Source organism: Enoplosus armatus, chromosome 12 (assembly GCF_043641665.1).
Source record: "Enoplosus armatus isolate fEnoArm2 chromosome 12, fEnoArm2.hap1, whole genome shotgun sequence".
NCBI lineage: Eukaryota > Metazoa > Chordata > Actinopteri > Centrarchiformes > Enoplosidae > Enoplosus > Enoplosus armatus.
Genome location: NC_092191.1, coordinates 18,083,033 through 18,104,193, shown reverse-complemented (window position 1 = coordinate 18,104,193; position 21,161 = coordinate 18,083,033). Strand labels below are relative to the sequence as shown.

General features: G+C 41.3%; 1 protein-coding gene across 1 annotated transcript in view; it reads left to right on the top strand.

Annotated features, from left to right (window-relative positions):
• Positions 1-21,161, top strand: part of plpp4 (phospholipid phosphatase 4) — a 39,129-nt gene that overhangs the window by 10,175 nt on the left and 7,793 nt on the right. The window contains exons 2-5 of the mRNA XM_070916168.1: positions 10,243-10,351; positions 14,930-15,020; positions 18,648-18,711; positions 18,897-19,021. Of these exons, the coding sequence (XP_070772269.1) occupies positions 10,243-10,351; positions 14,930-15,020; positions 18,648-18,711; positions 18,897-19,021 (389 nt within the window). The remainder of the gene's footprint in view (positions 1-10,242; positions 10,352-14,929; positions 15,021-18,647; positions 18,712-18,896; positions 19,022-21,161) is intronic.

Sequence of the window (21,161 nt, the reverse complement as noted above, 5' to 3'; positions counted from 1 at the left end):
GTGGAAACTAGAAAAAAAGGAAGGAATTTAATTTCCTTGCAGGTGAAACAAACAAATCCCTCGTGGCTTCTAAAACAACACCCCCCTCCTCAAGAAAATGAGAACGAAATCAAGGTGACAAAGGGTGATTTTCTAGAAAGTAAATCCAAACAATATCAAAAGCATCCCAGAGAACAGTGGCAGGCAGAAAACAAAACACTAACCAGGAATGGAAATCAAATAAATTCAAGCCATAGCCATTTAACTTAAATAGCCTGAGGCAAGGGAAGTGAGTGTCACAGTTCAGAACATTCAGTACTTATATTTAACAGATCAGCAGATGTATTGTAAGTGCATTGATCCATTTTGCATCGTTTGTGTTTGTGTATTTGCTCATGTTTGTAAAAAGAAGAGTATTTGTGTATTGAAATCTCTGTATTTTTTCTGTGTGCATGTGCAGTATGTATCTGTGAGTGTGTCACCTGTGTGTGTGTGTGTGTCTGCCAACATACGTGGTTAAGTGCGTGTACGTGTGGATATGTGGATATCTATCAGTGCACCTTGACTTCTGATGCTGCTAATGACCAGATTTAAGACTCTGTGGGTGTTGGTTGTTGAGGCGTTCACCCTTCCTTTGATTGAACAAAGAGCACAAGGCTGGAATCTCTCTCCTGTTGCTGTCGACTTTGACATTTGCTAGGATGAACAGTGAGCATGACAACACTGATAAATGTCAGCCTTGTGTCCCAGTCCCATATCTGTGTCCAACATCAGCAGTTAGTGTGAGTGATCAGGGTGTCTCTGTCTAATCCGCTCCTCCTCCCTCCTTCCCTCCCTCCCTCTGTCTTTTTCTCTTGACTCTTCAAGCATGGTTACCCACATGCCTAACTTAATAAACTCTGCACGCAAGCAAAATCACACATACATACACACACCCACCAAAGTGTCTTTATATGCCTTCTGCTGAGATTTGAAACACTTGCTTTGACCTGAGCAAAGATTCCTCAACCTCTGAGGTGACCATAGATGTCAGTTATTCTGCCTGCAGAATTCATTATCTGTGCCGGGGCTGGCCTGTTTTTATCTTTTGACAATCATTCGTTTCAAAGCAGGGGGGTGTAATGAAACTCAGATTTGACCTTTGTAGATTAAAACATTTCAAGGTTAACTGAGAAATACACGAACCCATGTGTTTTCACCCTTCAGTGACTTTGGTTTTGCTAAAGGTTGGAGGATAATTACAAAGCACTGTAGCTGGAATAAACTCTTGTCCTAAATGTACAGTCAGTACAAATGTTTTTATTTAATACCACTTATTAAAGGAACAATCCACCGCACTGTTAATAAACAATTGGGATTACATCTTGTGTGGGCAACAGTGGAGTTTCACAGCAGAGTGTCTGTCTAAAACATCAATAATAAACATCAAGTACTGCTGCCAGTTAATCAGAACCAGGCGTCTTTCTAGAGCAGCCATCTTGACATTCACTTGCTGAATAGAAGGAGAAGCCAGTTTCTTAATAAATGGTAGCATCAATGGAATGAAAGATGGACAAGACATTTTCAGCATGCTGTGGAAATCCCTTTTCCCTACCTACACTGCAATTCATGCTTAAAGTCATAGTTCAGCATTTTGGGAAGAAGTCAGTTTCTTTCAGAGATGATGGGATTGATGCCACTCTCATGTCTGTGTGTTGAATATGGAGCTGGAACTGGAAGGCAATCAGTGTTAGACAAGTTACTTGAGAAATTGAATCAATTACTGATTGCATAACACTAATTGAAAAGATGAATGGCATTACTAATTACTCAGCTGCAAATGTAATTAGTTAAATTACACATTACATTACTTTCTCTGCCAAAGGTGCCTTAAAACAATTTTAAAGCTTCCACACCCACATGTCACTTAGTGAGGCACATAGTAGGCACATTGGATCTTGTTTGTTTAATCTGTAGAAATGTAAAAAACGACTACTTGTGGCTGCAGAGAGTTATGTGCTGTTAATGTTCCCTGGAGGATTCACTGCGCCCGGCTGTCGGGCTCCTCTGAGTCTTGTCTGTACAATGAGGTTGCCAGTCAACCAGCACTATAACCAGAGTCGTGCTGCACAGATGTACAGTGTGCATTGATAAATTGTTGTTTGTCAAAAAGTAGCCCAGTTACAGCACGAAAACTCCACTGAACCACAAGTGTTTTTACGTTTCTGTTTGCACATGAATTAAACAAATGTACAATGTGTTGATTAGTGTTGTTTAGGGGTGTTAGTAGGCATCATTTTGAACTTTGGAGAGAGCTGGGCGAGCGGTTTCCCCCTGTTCCCAGCCGTTATGCTAAGCTGAACTAATTGCCTCCCCGCTCCAGCTCTGTAGTGTACATTCACAGACACGAGAATGGTATTGATCTTCTCATCTGACTCTTTGAAAGAAAGCAAGTAAGCTTTCCCAAAGTTCTATTTCCTTAAATGCAATAACTGTTGCATAATGTTATATTGTCAAATGTCATAGTTCAAAAAAAATGAAAATGAATGACTGAAGTTCATGTAGATAAGAAGAGGAGCCGGCTACACCAGAAAAGTGGACTTCAACACTTAATTACAGAATAATGCACTACAGCACCATATAGGAGCATCCAAGGGTGATAGTTTCCTTTATACGGAGCAAAAGAGATAGAGAAAGCTCAACAAATCTGATGAGGCGACTCCAATCGGCCTGTAAAGTCACTGCCCTTACTCACCAGATCTCCATGAATATAAGCATTGGACCTGTGAAGCATTTGCGAAGCCTGCTGGCAAATCATCTGTGCGTAGCAGCCTGGCTCCTTTCTTTCCTGCTGTGGGTTGGAAAGTTATCTCGCAGCATGGTGGTGTCCCCACCATGCTCCCTTGATTCCCCAATCCCTCTTTGTCCCTTTGGTCATGTCCTGCCAGCGTCAGACCACTGCATTTCCTAATGCCTGTCTCAAATACGGGCCTCTGACCTTTCTCAAAGTGTCCCCGGGGGTTTAAATCGTGAACAGACACCTGTAGTCTGACCAAGCCAGCCCTCGTCTTTAATGCACCTTCTTGAATTAGCCAGTGTGAATGGTTAATTAAAATCAAAAGAACGACCCTGCATTTTCCACTGTGTCCAGGGTTTTGCGTGTCAAGCAAAGGATAGTGTTTCCTTTTTTTCTCTTCCTTTAGCCAACTTGAGAAGGGATATCTCCTGGGAAGGCAGAGCTAGCTGAGTGTCACTCAGCATCTATCCCGCTCCCCTCCTCTCTCCCCAGCCTGTGACAGGACCGGTGCTGTGCATTCCTGACACGTTCGGTCAAGGCCCTGACTGTAAGCACTTACACAAACAGAGGCAGAGAGAGGGGATGTGACATTTATTGCACTCAAAGAATTCTGACTTGCATAGCAGTGTATAGTATAAGAAGCTTCAAGGAAAACACATAATGTCTGTTTTGAACACATCGCAGTAATTATGTTGATTAAATATGATTATGCCTGCTATTCAGTTTGTTGTATGGGAAATTCAGATGAGGATATTAATATTATGAGTGTAGTTTTCCCCAGAGCAGTTGTATGGCTTCATTTGTTGGCTAACAGTATAATTTACCCATCTGTTTCCATTTTTTTTTTAACTCAGGCTGTGACTATGATGTTGGAAAAGGGTAAAGCATTGATATGCTTCTCCTCAATTCAATTCAATTCAATTTTATTGAAGTATTGCCTCGGAGGCACAATACTGCCTCAGCCCAAATCCCCAGTCCCCAGTCCCCCGGACTCAGTTCTGTATCCAAACTTCAGCCTTTAAACATTGCTATAACCAGCCACACGACCTCACCTCCAGGCTTAATACCTTCTGTTTCCACAAATTCCCCTGCAGTCTGGTGCCTTTTCAGCCACAAAATGCAGCTTCAAATGTCATGATTTTAGGTTTCTGGACTCCAGTGGGAATAGTTACTAGCCTGATTGAAACTTCCGTTCCTAAAAAGCGCAGCCATCCCCCCAGCCCTCTACAATCAACACCACGCACAAGCACACATTAGTTGTCAAGGCAGCAGTGCTGTGTTCTGGTGTACGGGTCCAATAATGAATTCAATAAAAGGAGATAATTAAATCAAGAATGTGTCGTCTGTCTGTCAGTCGGCTCCCTTCTTTCTCCACTGTGACCCTAATCGAATTGCAGCAGCAGCGCATTATTAAATCACACATACCCAGTTGTCTTTATTTTAATCCAACCGTGCCAGATTTGATTTTGCTGGAATAGCAAACGCAGGTTTTTTTTTTTTCTGTGTGGAGTAAGAAATGGAAACTTAAGCAAAACCTGTGCTGTACTTTTTCCTTCCAGCAGTATTTGGTGTGTAAATTGTGGATTTGTGATAAGCCGAGGCTCACCTGCTGTGACTCATCCATCAATCATTATGAATTTCGGTTTCGTTGGTTAAAACATTGCGACAGCACATTTCACAGATGCACAACTCTATGAAAAGTCGACGTGAACTGATGTGCACTGTGAAAATATATTCATTTAGTGTATGCCTAATAGACTTGGGTAAAAAATGTGCTTCTGACCCACTTTACTGGGTTATTGGGTACACTTGTACATTGTAATAGAACCCAATCCAATTAATATTACCACTTATGGTGGTCAGTTTTTCTTTGATTTGATTTGCTGAATAGCACAACACAGTATACGCCAGGAAGTGTGTTGAAAGGAATAGTTCAACATTTTGGGAATACGCTCATTCGCTTTCTTGCTGAGAGTTAGTTAAGAATATCGATGCCACTCTCATATCTGTATAGTTAATACAGCTAGCAGCTGGTTAGCTTAGCTTATGTGGATTATATATTGTACACATAGGTTAAACAAACAAGATATAACATGTTAATTAGTGACATTCGGACAGAGCCAGGCTAGCTGTCTCCCTGTTTTTCCAATATTTCCAGTTAAATTTATACCTTTCACTAATATTCTACAACAATGCTGTTGCACTTAAAACATGACACTGACGCCAATTTACAGCATCTTAGTCTCTCCTAATGTGCATCTTCATGCAAGTGAAAACATTCATATATGCACATATATGTGTGTGAAGTCATCAGCTTATAATATAGCACATTTAACACCAAACGTGTTACAGTGCTCTTCACCAATTCAAAAGTAGAAGATGACAGACACCAAACTTAACAGACTGAGACCAAACACTTTGAGAAAGCACATCAATTACTGAGAGGCTTTAAAAACAAAGTGCATTTTAAACCTATTCTTACAATGTCCTAACACCTCTGAAGAGCTTATTCGCCAGTCTGAGCATGATCACCCTTTTAATTTGAAACTGGTCTGTGCAACAACCAAAGGCCTCGGCTCAGACATTCTAGAGAGCTTAGAGGTGTTGAGTGGCCATCCAAGCAGTATGTTGCTGATTTGTCCACTCCAGAGCTGCCGTGTGCCAGCCTCCACTGGGACAAAACCCGGCCCAGGCATGAGAGGGCCACAGCAGATAGTCTGCTCGGCCATTCTCTCGCTTCATATCTCTTATCATTTCTCCTTGAATCTCTCCACCTACCTGTCATAGTGACCAAGACATATTTTAATACATAAACATGTTGAGAGAAGCTCTCAACCACTGACCATTTATCTTTATTGAACAGCCCAATTCTCCTGTTGGATTTGATGGCGTGTAAGAGGAGGAATGTGAATTTACCAGTGCTAAATGAACCAGAAGATGCACTGAACAGAGAAGGATGGGAATTTCCCGCAGGGCTCTACACAGCCTCTTATCCTAATAGCTTGTAAATCTCATAAGTCACTTTTCAATAGCTCCCTGCTATATGATTAAATGACTGGAGTAATAAGTAGGGGGTGACGCGTGGGTGTCATCAGACTGAGAGAAAGGCAGTGATGACTGCCCAACTGTGATCTGGTGGGAAAAGTCATTTCAAGTTCTGTCCCAGATCTAGCAGATGGTCAGCTACACTTTTTTTTCCAGTCCCTTCACTAGCCATCTCCGGCGCTCAGCTGATTGCCAAATGTGCACCTCGCGAGAGTGCAATCAAATGTGAACGGACACAATGCCCTGCATCCGTTCGAATGAGTCCCTGGGTCGCGTCAGGTACTGTAGCAGTCAGACCTGTGAGGAGAGCAGCTCACCACTTGCCCTGAGCTAACTCTCAGACTACTGCTCTGTGCGGGGCTTTTAGCTTTGTCGTGGACATTGTAAAACTCCCTGATAGTTACCATTTCTCGTGAGAGGTGAAGGTCACACGCTCTGTCTGCTAAGTTATCTATGCAGTGTTGGAGCTGCTCCGTGGCCTCCTGCACCTGTAGATAAATGCCGTGTGACTGCAGTTTAATAATGGCTCTCGGCGTTTGGCTCCCACTCGGCCAGCCCTTGCTAGCAGATATAATCCGATCAATATTGATGAAACCGCTCAGCCTCTGTTTGGATATATCTTTGATAGGCTGATTCACAAAAACACTCAGACAGCAACACACACACACACACACACATGCACAGAGACACATAGCCAAAAGATTACTTTCAAACTTAGTTTTGTGAAAATGGGAGCTTGCCTGAAGTTAATCCAACTAAGCTATTCCACTCTTCTGTATGCCTCATTGCTTCACAGCATATCTAACTAATTAAGGAGGAATTTCTTTCTTTTTTTTTTTACTTTTTGACACGGCGGCACAGCAGAATATATGTATTCCCGAGGCCATAGCCACAGATTCTGCCCACAGTGCATTGTAAATCAAGAGCTTTCAAATTAGCTGCTCGTATTGTTCTTGATGCTGTTGTGTGCTAAATCTCCAAGGTGTTTCAGCAGAGGAGGAGGAGAGAGGAGATCTTGGGAAATAATTCAGTTTTATTTCCTTGGCTGGGACTGTGCTTGTCAGATTTAGAATATACATCTAGCGGAGATGGATCGGAATTGGTGATGATAAATTAACCCAATTGCAGAGCTTTAATGACAGGGAAGAGGTAAAAAGCCGGAAAGTTTTAGAGAGTTTTAGAGAGAGTTTTGAAGAGTTAGAAAAGGTCAGATGAAAAAGATTTAAAGCCAAGACTATAGGGTAGTTATGGTCTGCTCTTTACGGAAATGAATGTGAAAGTATGTGGCATACCTTGTGCCCACTAAGCATATATATGTAAATGTCTAAAGTTCTTCAAAGGTTTGATGCCAACCTTGGTTTTCTAAAGAACCTCATATATTCAGCTTAAGCCTTTCCAGGTTGTCATTTATATAATGCTTTGGCCCCTATAGATGCCATTATGCCTCTGTCCAATAATGTCTCGACACAGAGCAAACAGAAGCTGATAAAACAGAATGAGGTGCTCCCCAGGCAGCCAGCAGGCGGTGCTGAGTTCAGGGCCTTTTGTGTGCCTCATGTTTATAGGCATTTAGAGAGCTCGTCTATTGTGGCCAGAGATCGTGTCAGAGGGCCGTGGGTCTCATCATGTTATAGAAAATAAGGCACAAACAAAAGCTGTAAAGTAAAAAATAACTCTTGTGGCTGTTAACTAGACATTTTTGTCTTAATAGGTGAATTCTGAGTTTGTTTCCACTATAATGCAGCCCACTATCACCCTCTAACCTCTCTCTCACTCTCTCTCTCTCTCTCTCTCTCTCTCTCTCTCACTCTCTCTTTGAATCACTGTGATTACAATTATTTCCCAGTAGGACAAATTGGGGTGCATGCTGTGTATGTCATTACCTCCCCAAGCTCTGACATTAGCTCTACTAATGTGACTGTAATCCACATTGTCCTTCCTTCCTCACACAGACAAATGCATCCTCCGTCACCGGTAAATGATGCACTTCCTACTGCTTTCATCTCAGCCTGTAAATTACAATAAAAGTAAAATTAATTTCCACAAAGGCCAGGCTCCCCCAAACCATATTGCAAAATTTCTTTTAATAAAGTTTATCATTGGAAAGGGGGAGATGAGGCAAAAAACTAAAGCTGAATCTTGAGCCAAGGGAAATCCTTTGAAGGCGGTATTGATTTGTTAGAGAATATTATTACATGTCCAAAAGGCATTTTAATTTTGAGCTTATGAAAGCGATCATCCCCAGCAAACAAGGTGAAAATATCTGAAAATGCAGTGCCATAGTGAAATTTGAGGTATTCATTGCCATCCGTAGCTGCATCATTTTGTTAGGTTTGTCATGTTAGTCCAAAATATTTTCTTCAACTTGTGCTGTTTGAAACATTTTTATCATGATTCATAGTATCACAGTTATAAATTCTTTATATATTCTTATTCTTACTATTTTAACAAGAACAGAAGGAACAACACCTGGAGATGTATCAGCTCAGAACTTGGTGAAAATGATGGTACACGGTTTTTATGTTACTAGTTGTAACGTTAACGGTTAACAGTTAACGGGTGTGCACCTTGGATAATAGGATGAAAGCGGCACGGCTGGCGTTTTCCACGCATTTTTAGAGACGCAACATCTATACGGCCCCTTAAGGAAACCTGTTAGAATTTACAGTTTTTTTCATAATAATGTATGTTTCTTTTCCCTCTGCAGCAAGTTTGTGCATGCTTTGTGCGTTCTAATGTGAACCCATGAAAGCTAATATTGTGAGGATGAATTTTATCTATGTAGTTACCTTGGGAGAGTGCGTGCCTCAAACTCATTAAGACGTTAAGGGTTGGATGCAAGATAAGCCTTGCAGAGTGACAGGTAGACCACAAAGTATTTAATGACCTGAGAGCTCTGTGTGTGCTCATAAGAGAGGAGGTGGGGGAAGTGTCTGTGTGTGTGTGTGTGTGTGTGTGTGTGTGTGTGGGTGGGTGGGTTGAGCTGGGGGTCTGCCTTGACTGACTTTATCTATCTATGTTCTATCTCTCTGCTTTTTATCCCTGGGGACTAAAAAGACATTCCCTGTCTCTGACATCTGAAGAAGGGAGCTGAAGGGAGGACCAGCTGGGAAAATGGAGTAATTCATGAAGCATATTGATTGTCATTAGCGCTGTGTAATTTATTGTGCGCCACATGCCGTGAGTGTAATGCGGCTGAAGTGAATCATGCACACGGGCTCAGCAAGGTGTAAAATGAGCTAGTACTGATTAGGCCGCTCTCTAGCAAAAACATCGTGACACATAGTTATCAGTGGACCAACACATTTCTGACTCTCCACAGTGTGTAATGCACTGCGTGTCTTTTGCACTGCGAGATCAAAAAAAGTATAATTGATTTTCCTGTAGCTTGAAGAGAGGGAAAATAAGAAAATGTGTTGTACATGAATCCATTTTTATCTGGGTAAGGTTTGCAGAAGATGCATTAGCCTTTTAGCCAACATTTCCGCAGTTAGATTCACACTGAGCTGCACACGATCCAGGACGTCCTCACTCTTGAGCTGCTGGCCAGTGAGCAGCTCCACTGGAGCAGATGTGTGATAAATGCCTTGCTGAAGGGCATGTTGCAGAGAGAGCATTACTCAATCACTATTTCCTCCTAGACTTAAGTAGTCCCTCTGGAGACTGAACTGCTAGAACCAAGAATCCTCAAACTTTAAGCAACTGTTATTATTTGTTTATATATATATATATATATATATATATATATATATATATGTATATATATTTTTTATGATTGTAAAATAAGATGTTAAAAAATTTGGGATGTTTTTACTTTTTGGTTTAAGCTGTACTTCTATGTATGTATGAATGTAATAGATTTAACAGTCAAACTGCTAACCTCGACCAAGCCAAATAGCCTAATAATCCTGCATTTATAGAATATATAAGCTACTCATCAATGTCAGTGGTTCTCTAATGTAATGTTAAACTGTTCCATTACTCTTAATGAATGGAATCAAATCAACTAAAAAAAATCTCTTTCTGCTGTGTCTCGTGCTTTCAATATTTGGAGCTCTCCGTGGCCCTGCAGGAGGTACTGTATCTCACGGCAGAGCAGCCTATTGAATTGTTTTTCGAGTGACAAAAAGACGTTGAGACGACAGAGAACAAGGTCGTGTCTGGCAGATCACTGGGTGGCCAGGGAGGGCTGGAGGAGGCAGGAGCATGCTAATTTGATCCCACTCAGGGAGAGTGTGAAACGGCAGAGCTCTTCACTGTAGGTGATCTCGGGTGAAGTCGCCCTGCCTACATGGCCTCAGTTATGTTTATCCTTGTGGAAGAACCAACATGTCCTCTTTTCTTGTGCCCTGCAAATGCAGAAATCTATGTCATGTGATAATCTGCTAAATGCCTAAAAATTAGTAACTGATCTTTGTACGTTTGTTCTTTGATGTTTTCAGATTTACAGAGTTTCTGGAGCCCTTTGAGAGAGTGATTCAACCGGAGGAGCTTTGGCTCTACAAGAATCCTCTAGTTGAGTCAGACCACATCCCCAAGAGGGTCATGTTCGTAAGTACCTGCTGTCTAATTATGCATTCCTCTTATTGCAGACACGTAACGTCATTATTGTGGTCTACATGAACTGCATCCTCTGCTTAATTCTTAGTAATCTTTGTGGCGCAGAAATCCTTCATTTAAGAAGATCAATACTGTAAAGCCTCTTCTTTCCACTGTTGAGGTGCGGCCTGAATTATGTTGATAGATATGAGAAGGGCTTTACGGAACTGTGGTGATTAGTGCTCCAATGTAAATATCATCTCCTCTTGGACAGAAGTGGGCGGTTCAGGGTTAAGATGAATTTCTAACCAATACAGCATGGACTGAAAATATATTTTTCTCCCTGGCTTATGCTGTAAACACTGAGAAAACAACCTAAAGAATCTCTTGGCAAACACTTCTATCCAGCACATATTGGAGCATCTGTGCTGATTTTGTTCTCAGTGCAGTCCCAGCGACAATCACTGGCTTCAGTATACTTAAAATGCAGCTTACTGGGCATTGCAGAGCTCATTCTAATGTGAGTCATACATTGCTTTCAGACTCAGATGGTTATAGAGTGATTATGGTAAAATATGACAACACCAAGGATGCCAAAACAAACAAGCTGAGAGTACTGTACTTCCACTGTTTCCATCTGCCACCATCTAATGACATAAAATGTTTGGGAGACTATTTTGATAAAATAATGTTGGAGTTTGTAAAGAAACAGCTCAACATTTTGGGAAATTGCTTTCTTGCCTTGACTTTGATGAAAAGATTCATACCACTCTCATGTCTGTGCAATAAGTGTGATGCCAGAGCCAGAAGGCGATTAGCTTAGCTTAGCATGAAGGCAGGAAACAGGAGGAGTAGCTAGTTCGCCTCTATCTAAAGTTGTAAAATGCACATAACCAGTACAGTTCCAAATCTTTCTAATTAACACATTCTATCTCCGTTGTTTAACAGAATTGTTAGAGTTATGTGCTGTAACTATTTCTAAGTGAACAGCAGCAAGGTGCTGTGTCTTGGTATCACCGTGAGGCTGCCATACAACCAGCCAAGAATCCTGGAAGTCACAGCACCCCGCTGGGAAAAAAAAATAGAGCAGTTACAACGGTTCTATAACTTTAAACAGAAATCGTGACCATCTAAACCTGAACATGCCGGCACTCTCAGTAGAATGTGCTTCATAAAAAGCAGAACTGCTTTTTAAAGCTGCTATAATATGAATATCCATCCACTGTAGATGTGTTTAATTTCCATGCTGGTGCTCAAGGGCAGAAATTGAGTCCTGGTGATGATTGCATTATGTGACCTATTCTCTCATGATGAAGCCATCTTTCACAGGTTTAATACGGGGCGGGATCACGGCTGCTGCCCTGATGTAGCAGGGTTTGCATGGGGTTGCACTGTTTTGTGGCGGCAATAGCAGTTTTTTGCTATAGCTTCATAATGGCATTATATAACATACAGAACATTACAAGCTAATAATAATTGGGATTATATAAGAAATATCTGTAACGTATTTTGTGAATTAGCTGGATTGTCCACAGTTTCAGTAAACCATTTCCCTGACAGGCTGATATGTTGAATTCTGTACAGCTGGACATCTTTGTCTGCATGCTAACTTGTCTAGCAGGTACTCGCTGTTTGATCAAAATATCAAACCAACTTTACAGGCAAAGACTCGTCTGCCCATTGCTTGTTTAGCTCACCTCTCTGTCAACGGACAGAGTTTGACTGACAGGAGCTTCGCTCCATCCTATGCTTCTCCACACACATCAATCATCTCATTATGTGCAGAAACAGCTGCAGAGTAGGTGGTGAGCGCACACTGTCACTCATTTCAAGCTAGAAATAATGGCAGCTCCTGTTAACTTTGTATATGTTCTACTTTTCCCCCCTGAATTGGCTGAATAAATGTGATACTGTATGTTGAGGATTAGCTTTGCTCCCTTTAATGATGTTTCGAAGTGAGTGTGGCAGATCAATTTAACCAATGATTAACATAAAGGGGTGAACACATTAACACAAGTGGTTTTGCTCATAAATAAAAAACTGAGCTTTAAATTGCTCATCAACAAATCATTTGCTGGGTATTTGTTATTAGCACTTAAAAGTGCATTAGTCATAGAAAGCCTCCACCTCCGCCATCCGTTTGTGGTGACGAACGTCCAGCAAAGAGCAATAGATAAACCCTTGAGCTTATCTACAGCCTATCTGCACTATATTATTTCTATTTCCTTTTTCAACATCCTTTATAAAAAATGTTGACAGTTTATATTAGCTTCAATGTCAATGAACCCCCCCCCTTCCACATGATTCTTAGGGAAAATGCTCCCAGTGCTGACACCCAGCAGTCAGGCTTCTTCAATGTCATTGCTCAGACAGGGGCCCTGAAGGTGTGGAGAATTTATCTACCCATTAAAAATAGTCCATGGAGGGGATTTACATAAAGCTACATGATGACTCACTGCGACCTTCATTACGTTATATACTGTATTAGCCTGTGTGCAGCCTCGAGAGTCACTCTTGGATTCTCTCATTATGGGAGGGGCAGGAATGTTCTCTGTGCTTGTTACTTATTGTCGTGGCCCAGTGATCTTAGAGTACAAACCTCCTGATCAGCGTAGCCAAAGGTTGCATTTCTGTCTGTAGGATTTGTAAACAGGCTAATACTGTTGCAGGAAGCCCTCAAACCAGTGCCTGAAATCCTCAAAGAAATCTTTGTTGTTCACAATTAACAAGTAAAACAAATAATTAGCTTTCCCAGAAGAATGCAAATAAGTATTAAACTAACTGAAAATGGATTGAGAATTATTTGTACTTAACTTTACAATACTGACAGTGGGAATCTCCCTGAGAGCTGAACATGTGAAACCCTCTAGGCAGGCACTTGGTGAAAGATGCAGATCGTTTTTTTTAATGAAACAAGTAAAGATGTCTACTCAGTTTGCTCACACATGAAAAAGAGAGACTGTTTCGTTACAGTTATTTACATAGGCATGTGCAAGCGATGTTAATGAATCTTAATTAAAGCCAAGTTCCAAAATGCATCTCTTCAGTAATGAAAAAGCATGAGAGATATTTTTTAAGTGTCTCTAAATGGCCACAAAATATTATGAGACAAGCTCATTTAGACTGTCAAACTTTTAAGGTGTTTTTGGATACTTTATTGTGTTTCCATGGCAACTCACACCCAGCCCAAGTACTGCTTTCCTCATCTACATATGACTCTTCACATCTTGACAACTGTATAAGACTTCCAGGGTTGCCAATGTATAATTTAAGGTTATGAAGAGCTACTGTGAGTAAAAAACTGCCAGGAACTGTAAATGTAAATGTCCAGATACGCCACCAGGTGCCAAAGCAACCTCCAAAGTCTGGCCACCTTTCATACTGGTGTTATTCAATATTGCTTTTTTTCTGCATACTTTCTAAGGAGACGTGAAAGTCACAACCTAACAGAGAAAGATGTTTTTTTTTCTCTACTGGATTCCCTCACCACCTCAGTGATAAAGTGATGGGAGCTGCTGTGACTGAAAGGGCACTGATACTCAGGGTGCATTTTTGGCAAACATGATGGATGCCCCAAGCTGTTGAGTTGCCACAGATTTGTTGCTTTAAAACATTTTATTACATAGAGTATTTCAATCTGCGTCTTTCTTTCTTTTGGTTGTTTTTTGTGAACACTGTCCACCTGTTTAGCAAGCGTGACCTGCTGTATATAAGCTACTCATTCTACTCACTATGCGGTACACAGAATATTGGAGCACTGGAGCAGGACACTGTTAAATATGTTTCCATCTGCAGGTGCAACCACACTGCATCCCACAGACATTAAAAGCATATAATGTGAAACTGTCCACGGTTGCTGTTTTGCCCTGAATGTAGGCCCAGTTTTAGCACTGTTGTTCATAGCTAAACTATCAGCAGTCAGGCGTCAGTACTGTGAGTTTTAAAGTAAAAGACATTTTGACTCTACCTACGTCTAAGCCCATGTCACAATGCCATAAATAAATTGTGGCTGATTTAATTACTCAGGCAATTCAGGCAGTAACTGTTGCACTTGTGAGTGTGAATCCAAACGTGATTACAAGTTTGAATCCAGCTACTTCAAAGGGGATAGTGAGGAACAAAATTAGTTTGTAATTGGCAGAGTTACACAGATCTGCACGCGGTTGAACTGACAACAGCGCGCAAGGGAAATGCAATATGTGTGTTACAATAATGGAATTGAAACTCGTCCTTTGTTTTTAGTACCTCTGTTGCTTAAGGCGAAAGAAAATATATTGAATTTGGCCAGAAAGTAGTGAATACATTCTGAGGCATGAATAATTACCTAGGTGCTGAGGAGGCCCAAATCTCTTATCAAGTGAGGGGCAGAATTCTTCTCCGTGCAGGCAAGAAACCCCACTGAACAATAAAGACTTGTTTGGCCCGTCAGTTTGCCTTGTTAAGATTAAGGCTGAATAATGGATAGGTTCATGTCATTCCCTGAGGCAAAAGTAATTCTACGATTAACATGCACAACAGACCCAGTGGAGTGCTGCAGCGCATCTCTAACATCAAAATAACTGTACACTTTTTGTCTTTATTTCCTCACAGGCAATTTCTTTCCTTACCCCACTGGCAGTGATATTTGTGGTGAAGATAATTCAGAGGACGGACAAGACAGAGATCAAAGAGGCATGTTTAGGTATGTGGAGTTTTTTTAATGACGACGAAAAAGCCTCTTTTCCCCGGTTCTACCTGGAAGCATGGGCCAATTGGTGACCCAGAAGTACTTTAATGCACTTAATGGTGCAGATCTTTCAACTCTGTGACCTAGTGTTACAGTCAGTGTGATACCACACGAGCTCATCTTTATCACAGAGGCCATGAGTATTTACACTCATTTTAAAATTTCATGCTATTTGTTTAATTCTCAAATGGCATCGTGGCATTTCTGTCACACTGATTTTTTTCCCGTTTGTCCCCCTGGGTCGAGAGGCCTGCAGAGGCCTTGGCACATCAGAGAGCATTAAGAAAGTTTAACACAAATCCAATTAAAGAGGCACACAGAGATGAATCGGGTGGAGAGCGGGTGGCTCACTGCATCAGTGTACAGATTACAATGCTGTGTTGAACTTAACAGGCCCATTACAGCCTGCAGAGAAGCACTTCGTCAAGGGTTTATAGCCGTACAGGAAAACAACATTCAGAAGAACAAAGAATAAAACAGAGCCCATTATTCTGACAAGTTTCTACATGTTCAAAGTCTTCAACATGGCTTTGAACCAATGCTACCTCTAGACCTAATGAGAAAGAGAGATCATAGAAGCATTTTTCGGCTGGGAGTGGAGTCTTAAAGTAGCGTATTTTTAACTACCTACAGACCTATTTATTTTTCATCCGAAGCTAAAATCACAGAAAAGCAGCTGTGCCTATATTCCCGCTAATCTATTAAGTTCAAAGTTGCCCCTGAGGGTCCTCTACTTCTGAATTCATGAATCAAAATTTCAACCAGATGTAATTGAGCTGGCATGAATTGGGTGTGAGTTAGATGTTCGCCCTTGTAATACCGATGGGACTTGGTTTTGCTAAAATTGTGCATTTGTCGTTTGATACATCACATCGCCTCTTTAGTTTTCCTTAAAAAGAACACAACGTTACCTTTTGTAGAGTTGTCTAATAATCCTTCATCATTCCCATACTCCTGCAGCTTAATTGTGTGATTATCAATCAGTCAACACAAGACATAATGAAGCCATTTTGGAAGTTTGATTATATTTTCCAAAAGATTACTCTCTGTGAACGACACAGACTCTGCAGTGATTATTTTTACACAGCATGAAGAATATTATTTATCATCCGAATGAGAGATCTCACAGCACGCAGAGGCATCACTGCTTGGTGTGTGTACAGGGATTAATCAACCAGTTAGTGAGACAATCGGAGGGTTTCCAATAATAGGAGTTTGTATGGTCCCTGCAAATTTGGTCTAATGAGTCAAAGCTTTAACCATCCCAGTATGTTCAGTACCACATCACTGGGCCATCCTGCTTTGTTAATGAATATCAAAAATCAGGAAATGATTGAAAGGATTTAGACAGTAGTAGCTGTTTCGTTATGATGCCACTGGCAATTCTTTTGACACTCAGAGAATTTGTTCAAATCAGTCTCAACAACAAATCAGATTGGTCGTCTGTAGGAGCTGAATGAGAGGGACTTTGGTAAAGCGATGGTAGCAACATTGTCTTTACTCACTAGGTCACTCATTTCCTAAAACTCTGCCCTAGTGCAATCACTAGTGCAAGCCCTGGGAAAGTGCGTGTGAATGTAACCAGAGGCCCAGTCCTAATGCAGCACAGACCGAGCACAACCAAAGAGACCCACGCAGGTTGAATACATTATTAGGAGGGGGGATGCAGTATCAGCAGGTGCACTTGTGGCGAGCTTCGAGAAAGGCCAATCACATGAGTTCCTCTCATACCCTTTAAAAATAGCAGATGAGAGGCAAGTCCAGGCTACACTGGTTGCAAGGCACGAGTATACAGTATGCCACATTACTATAAAGCACCTCAAATATGCTACAAAGTCAGAGGATGTCTCCTTTCATGAGTTTGATCCGCTATGCTGCTCCAGCTAACTCGGCAGAAACTGGCTCATGTGGTGCCAGGAGTTTAACAAACAGGCGTAAGTGCAAAAAAATAGCCTGCCAAAACTGTGTCAGTGCTACTGTCAGCTTTGGGGCAGCAAAAAAATGAATTAATAATTTAATGAGCTCCCAAGGATAGGCTATATATCAAGGAATGCAGCTGGAGCAATAGTTTTACACAGTAAGTGCAAGGCCTTGTCATACGGAGAGGGATCTGACAAAGGGAACATATTGCAATTTAATGTCCCATTTTTCAACTGGTCAATCGGAACATGTCTCATTTAGGGCTTTCATCTGATCTGCACAGAGTTTGCCCAAATTAACAAGCTGTTAAATAACATTGACACTGGGCTCCTCTCAGCAGCTCAGGAAGATAATACATTTGAGCTCTGGCGACGTGGGGTGAATTCAATTGACCTGCAGACTACAGGGATTAACACTTGTGGGCAGGAACTCGGGCTAATGATGAGCCGCAGTGGTTTGCTTCACAGCTAATCAAATTAAAGTACAGTAGCTATGCACTGCCTACCTGTCATCTAACAGCAGCCCTCCTTTCTCGTTACCAAAGTTGAACTGAAGCAGTAATTGCTTCACAGTCAGACTCTAAGTAGGTGCAATCATTTTCTCCCGATTGAATACCTGATAGATCCTTGCCAGCATAAGACTATACAGTACAGCATGTCAGTATGTCTGTGGGTCCATTGGACCGCCACTTTGGTCCAGAATTAAATATCTCAACAACTATCACATAAATTGCCATGACATTTGGTTCAGACATTCATGGTGCCCAGAGGGTAATGCTAATGACTTTGGTAATACCTTGACTTTTCCTCTATTGCTGTCGTGCTCACATTTGTGGCTTTGAGTGAAGTGTCTCAACAGCTATTGGATGGATTGCCGTGAAATTTGGTACAGACATTGATGTCTCCCTCGGGGTGAATTGTAATAACTTTGGTGCTCCCCTGACTTTTCCTCTAAGCAGGTCAGAATTTCAATTTGTTCAATCGTTTGATTAATGACCAAATAACTGCAAAACTTAAATTCCATCAACCATCTTTGTGTTTGGACAGTGTTAATTAGAAAATGTTAGCATGCTAACACACTACCCTCCGATGGTGAACATGGCAAAAATATACCTGCTCATCATCATGTTAGCATTTTTAATCGTGAGTATGTTAGCTGGCTGATGTTAGCATTTAGCGCAAAGCACCAGTGTGCCTAAATAGCCTCACAGAGCCGCTAACATGGCTGACTATTAGTTATTATATGCTATCAGTATTATTCCCAGTTATAGAACCAGTTGAATGTGAATGGCCATGTGTGAAATCTTTCCCTGCATTAATATATGTGTTTGTCCATTTCTGTGTGAGTGTGTTTGTGGAGCTTGCTCTGTGTTTAAAACCTACTTGCTACTGTTGCTGCTTAGATATTATGAGAGAGGCTTCGTGCATAAATCCTGACAACCATCTGTCCAGCTGCAAGGGAAATTCCCATGAACCTAATTGGCTGTTTTATTCGTTCATTATGTCAGAAGAGAACCTGTATTGCACTGATAGTAAAATGAATTCTTTTATTACAGCATCACTGTTTCTATGAATGTTTTCTACAACCTCGTTTGTACCTGTTTCAACAAAAACCCTCTGTGAGATGCTTATTTGACTGTGTGTGTCAATCTTCCTACTCCAGCTGTGTCCCTGGCTCTCGCCCTGAATGGAGTCTTCACTAATACTATCAAGTTGATTGTTGGCAGGTACGCTAAACAAACTGAAGCATTTCACAGGCTCTGTCAGCGATGCTAAATGTCAAACTGGGTCTGAAGATCACATTTTTCAGATTGCTAGATTTATGGACAATGAATTGTCCATTCACAAGTAAATTGAATTCTCTCTACCGACGACACAGAAACCATCTTTTAGGTTGTGTTTTGACTTTCAGACCCAGGCCCGATTATTTCCAGCGTTGTTTCCCAGATGGACAAGTAAATCCAAAGATGCTCTGCACCGGAGAGCCAGATCTTGTCTCCGAGGGACGAAAGAGCTTCCCCAGCAGCCATTCTTCCTGTGAGTACCAGCTATCAGTCCCAGCAGATCACTGCCAGCACCTGCAACACAATGCCAAAAGATGTAAGAACTCACACACTGACTCATTAAAAGTAGCATGTAACTGTCCCTATTCAATCTTGGGTTTTTACTTCTCCATGTAATAATGAGTTGGCATTCAATACGCCTCCTGAGGCAGCTTTTTGAGTTGCTCACGGGTTTGCTATTCAATCTTGCTCCCTTGGTGTACGAATGAGTGTTGAATGCTCGCCTGCTGTGTTCAGCTGTGCAGGCCAATGTGGGACACCGGACATCTTTTTCAACCATATTGCTTTCCAAGCTGTTTTCACTTCAGCGGCATGTTAAATAATTCACATGTTTTTCTGTTGTCCAGCTGATGAATTATAAGTGGTATGCATGCATGGAGTGTTTGCTGTGGGCCACACAGCTGTTTAATAAAACCTCAGCATTATATGGTGCGTTGGGCATGTAAAGACTGCATTTAAGAAGGTACATCTTTTGAAAACATCACTTAATTGCCGTGCAGCCATTGAGCATTAAAACATACTTGTGTTACATGGCTTTGAAGTTTCTTTTCTGTCTCGCTCTGGCGGCTGTGTGCTTCAGAGAAGTCCACCAACAGTAAAATGCTTACACTGGGATTACACTGAACCTCCTGCTATCTATTATTAATGTATCTGTATACCCTCCAGTGAGTTGTGCCCAGACTGTAGCATATTTGATACTTATATTGTTTGCTTTTGTAAAAAAAAAATCTTATTACATGTTCAGAATTTACAGTACATCCATTCAAGCACTGCAGGAATATGTAACAAGCAAATGGTTGCACCCAACTGAAGCATTTAATTGTCACAGGTTGAAAAGAAGGGAACCATCTTGGCCCGATGAACATCTTGAACTCATCTATTTTTTAAATTCAAATTCTAATTAAACTGGAAATGCTACATGTAAGTAATAACGTGGCAAGACCCCATAATGGTTAAGATTGTGTAGATGTCGTTAAAGACGGCTGCAATTTCATGGTCCAGTCTGATTTCAAATTGGTGTTTTAGCATAATATTAAAGTTGCATACTTACAGCTTCCCAGACACCTGCTTCAAGAGAGAAGTGCTTTGAAGTGCAGGCTGTGTCCCATTAGAAATGGCAGAGAGGGACATTGCTCTGTAATTCACCGCAGCACAGTGTATGGATTACATTCATCTGCGCGACAGCCCTAATAGCCTTATGTTGTTGCGCTGTGAGTGAGAAAGTGATTGAGAGTACCGTGCGGCGGGGACTCAGGGAGCACCCACACGCCAGCACATCTAGAGAGCAGAAGAAATCCAATTTCCTGTCTGTGTCCCTTTTCACCAGGACAACGCTTGTTGGACTGCGCATAAGTTACAGAGCTTTTTACCCAGACGAATCTGGCAAAGAACAGGCAATAGGGCCAGACAGATGGCAAGAGTGAATGTAGTCATATTCAAAGTGGCACCTGGACGTAACGCGACATTACTTCTGGCTGGTATGAAGCCTGAGACACGGCCTACAGGTAAAAAGAATGTTTTGCATTCAGAATCTCGTATCTCTCTCAAGAGTATGCTAGATAATCTGCAGGGTAAAAATAAAACCCAAACTAATCCATCAGAATCAGCCAGAACAAAAATATAAATATACACTAGGCTGCGGTGTTTGATGACAGCTATTTTTTTAAGCACACAAACTATTATTGCATTTCAAAGTTTTTAAAGCTGCTCAGGTTCGCTGTGATTTGATTTCTTTTTCTTCACCTCAAAGCAAAGTAACAGAGTAACAGAAATTGGAGGAGACAGGTCCCAGAAAGAGAAAAACAAACAGATAAATACTAACTCCCCTGAACCCGCTGCACCAATATACACAGCGGTAAAGCAAGCAGGCCCTGAAGCATTAGCGCTTTCCTTCTTATTCAGGATCGTCTCACCATCTCCCCTTGTGCACATTAAGCCATTAGATATAATCAATTACTATGCATTTGCACAAAAATAATGAATCCTGTGGGGCCTTATCAAATATTTTAATCTCCACATTCACTCACACACAACCATCTATATTAAATTAACCATAGCTTGGAATGTCTATTATATTAGCTCAGTATCTAGAGAGAATTGCACTTCAGCAAAGT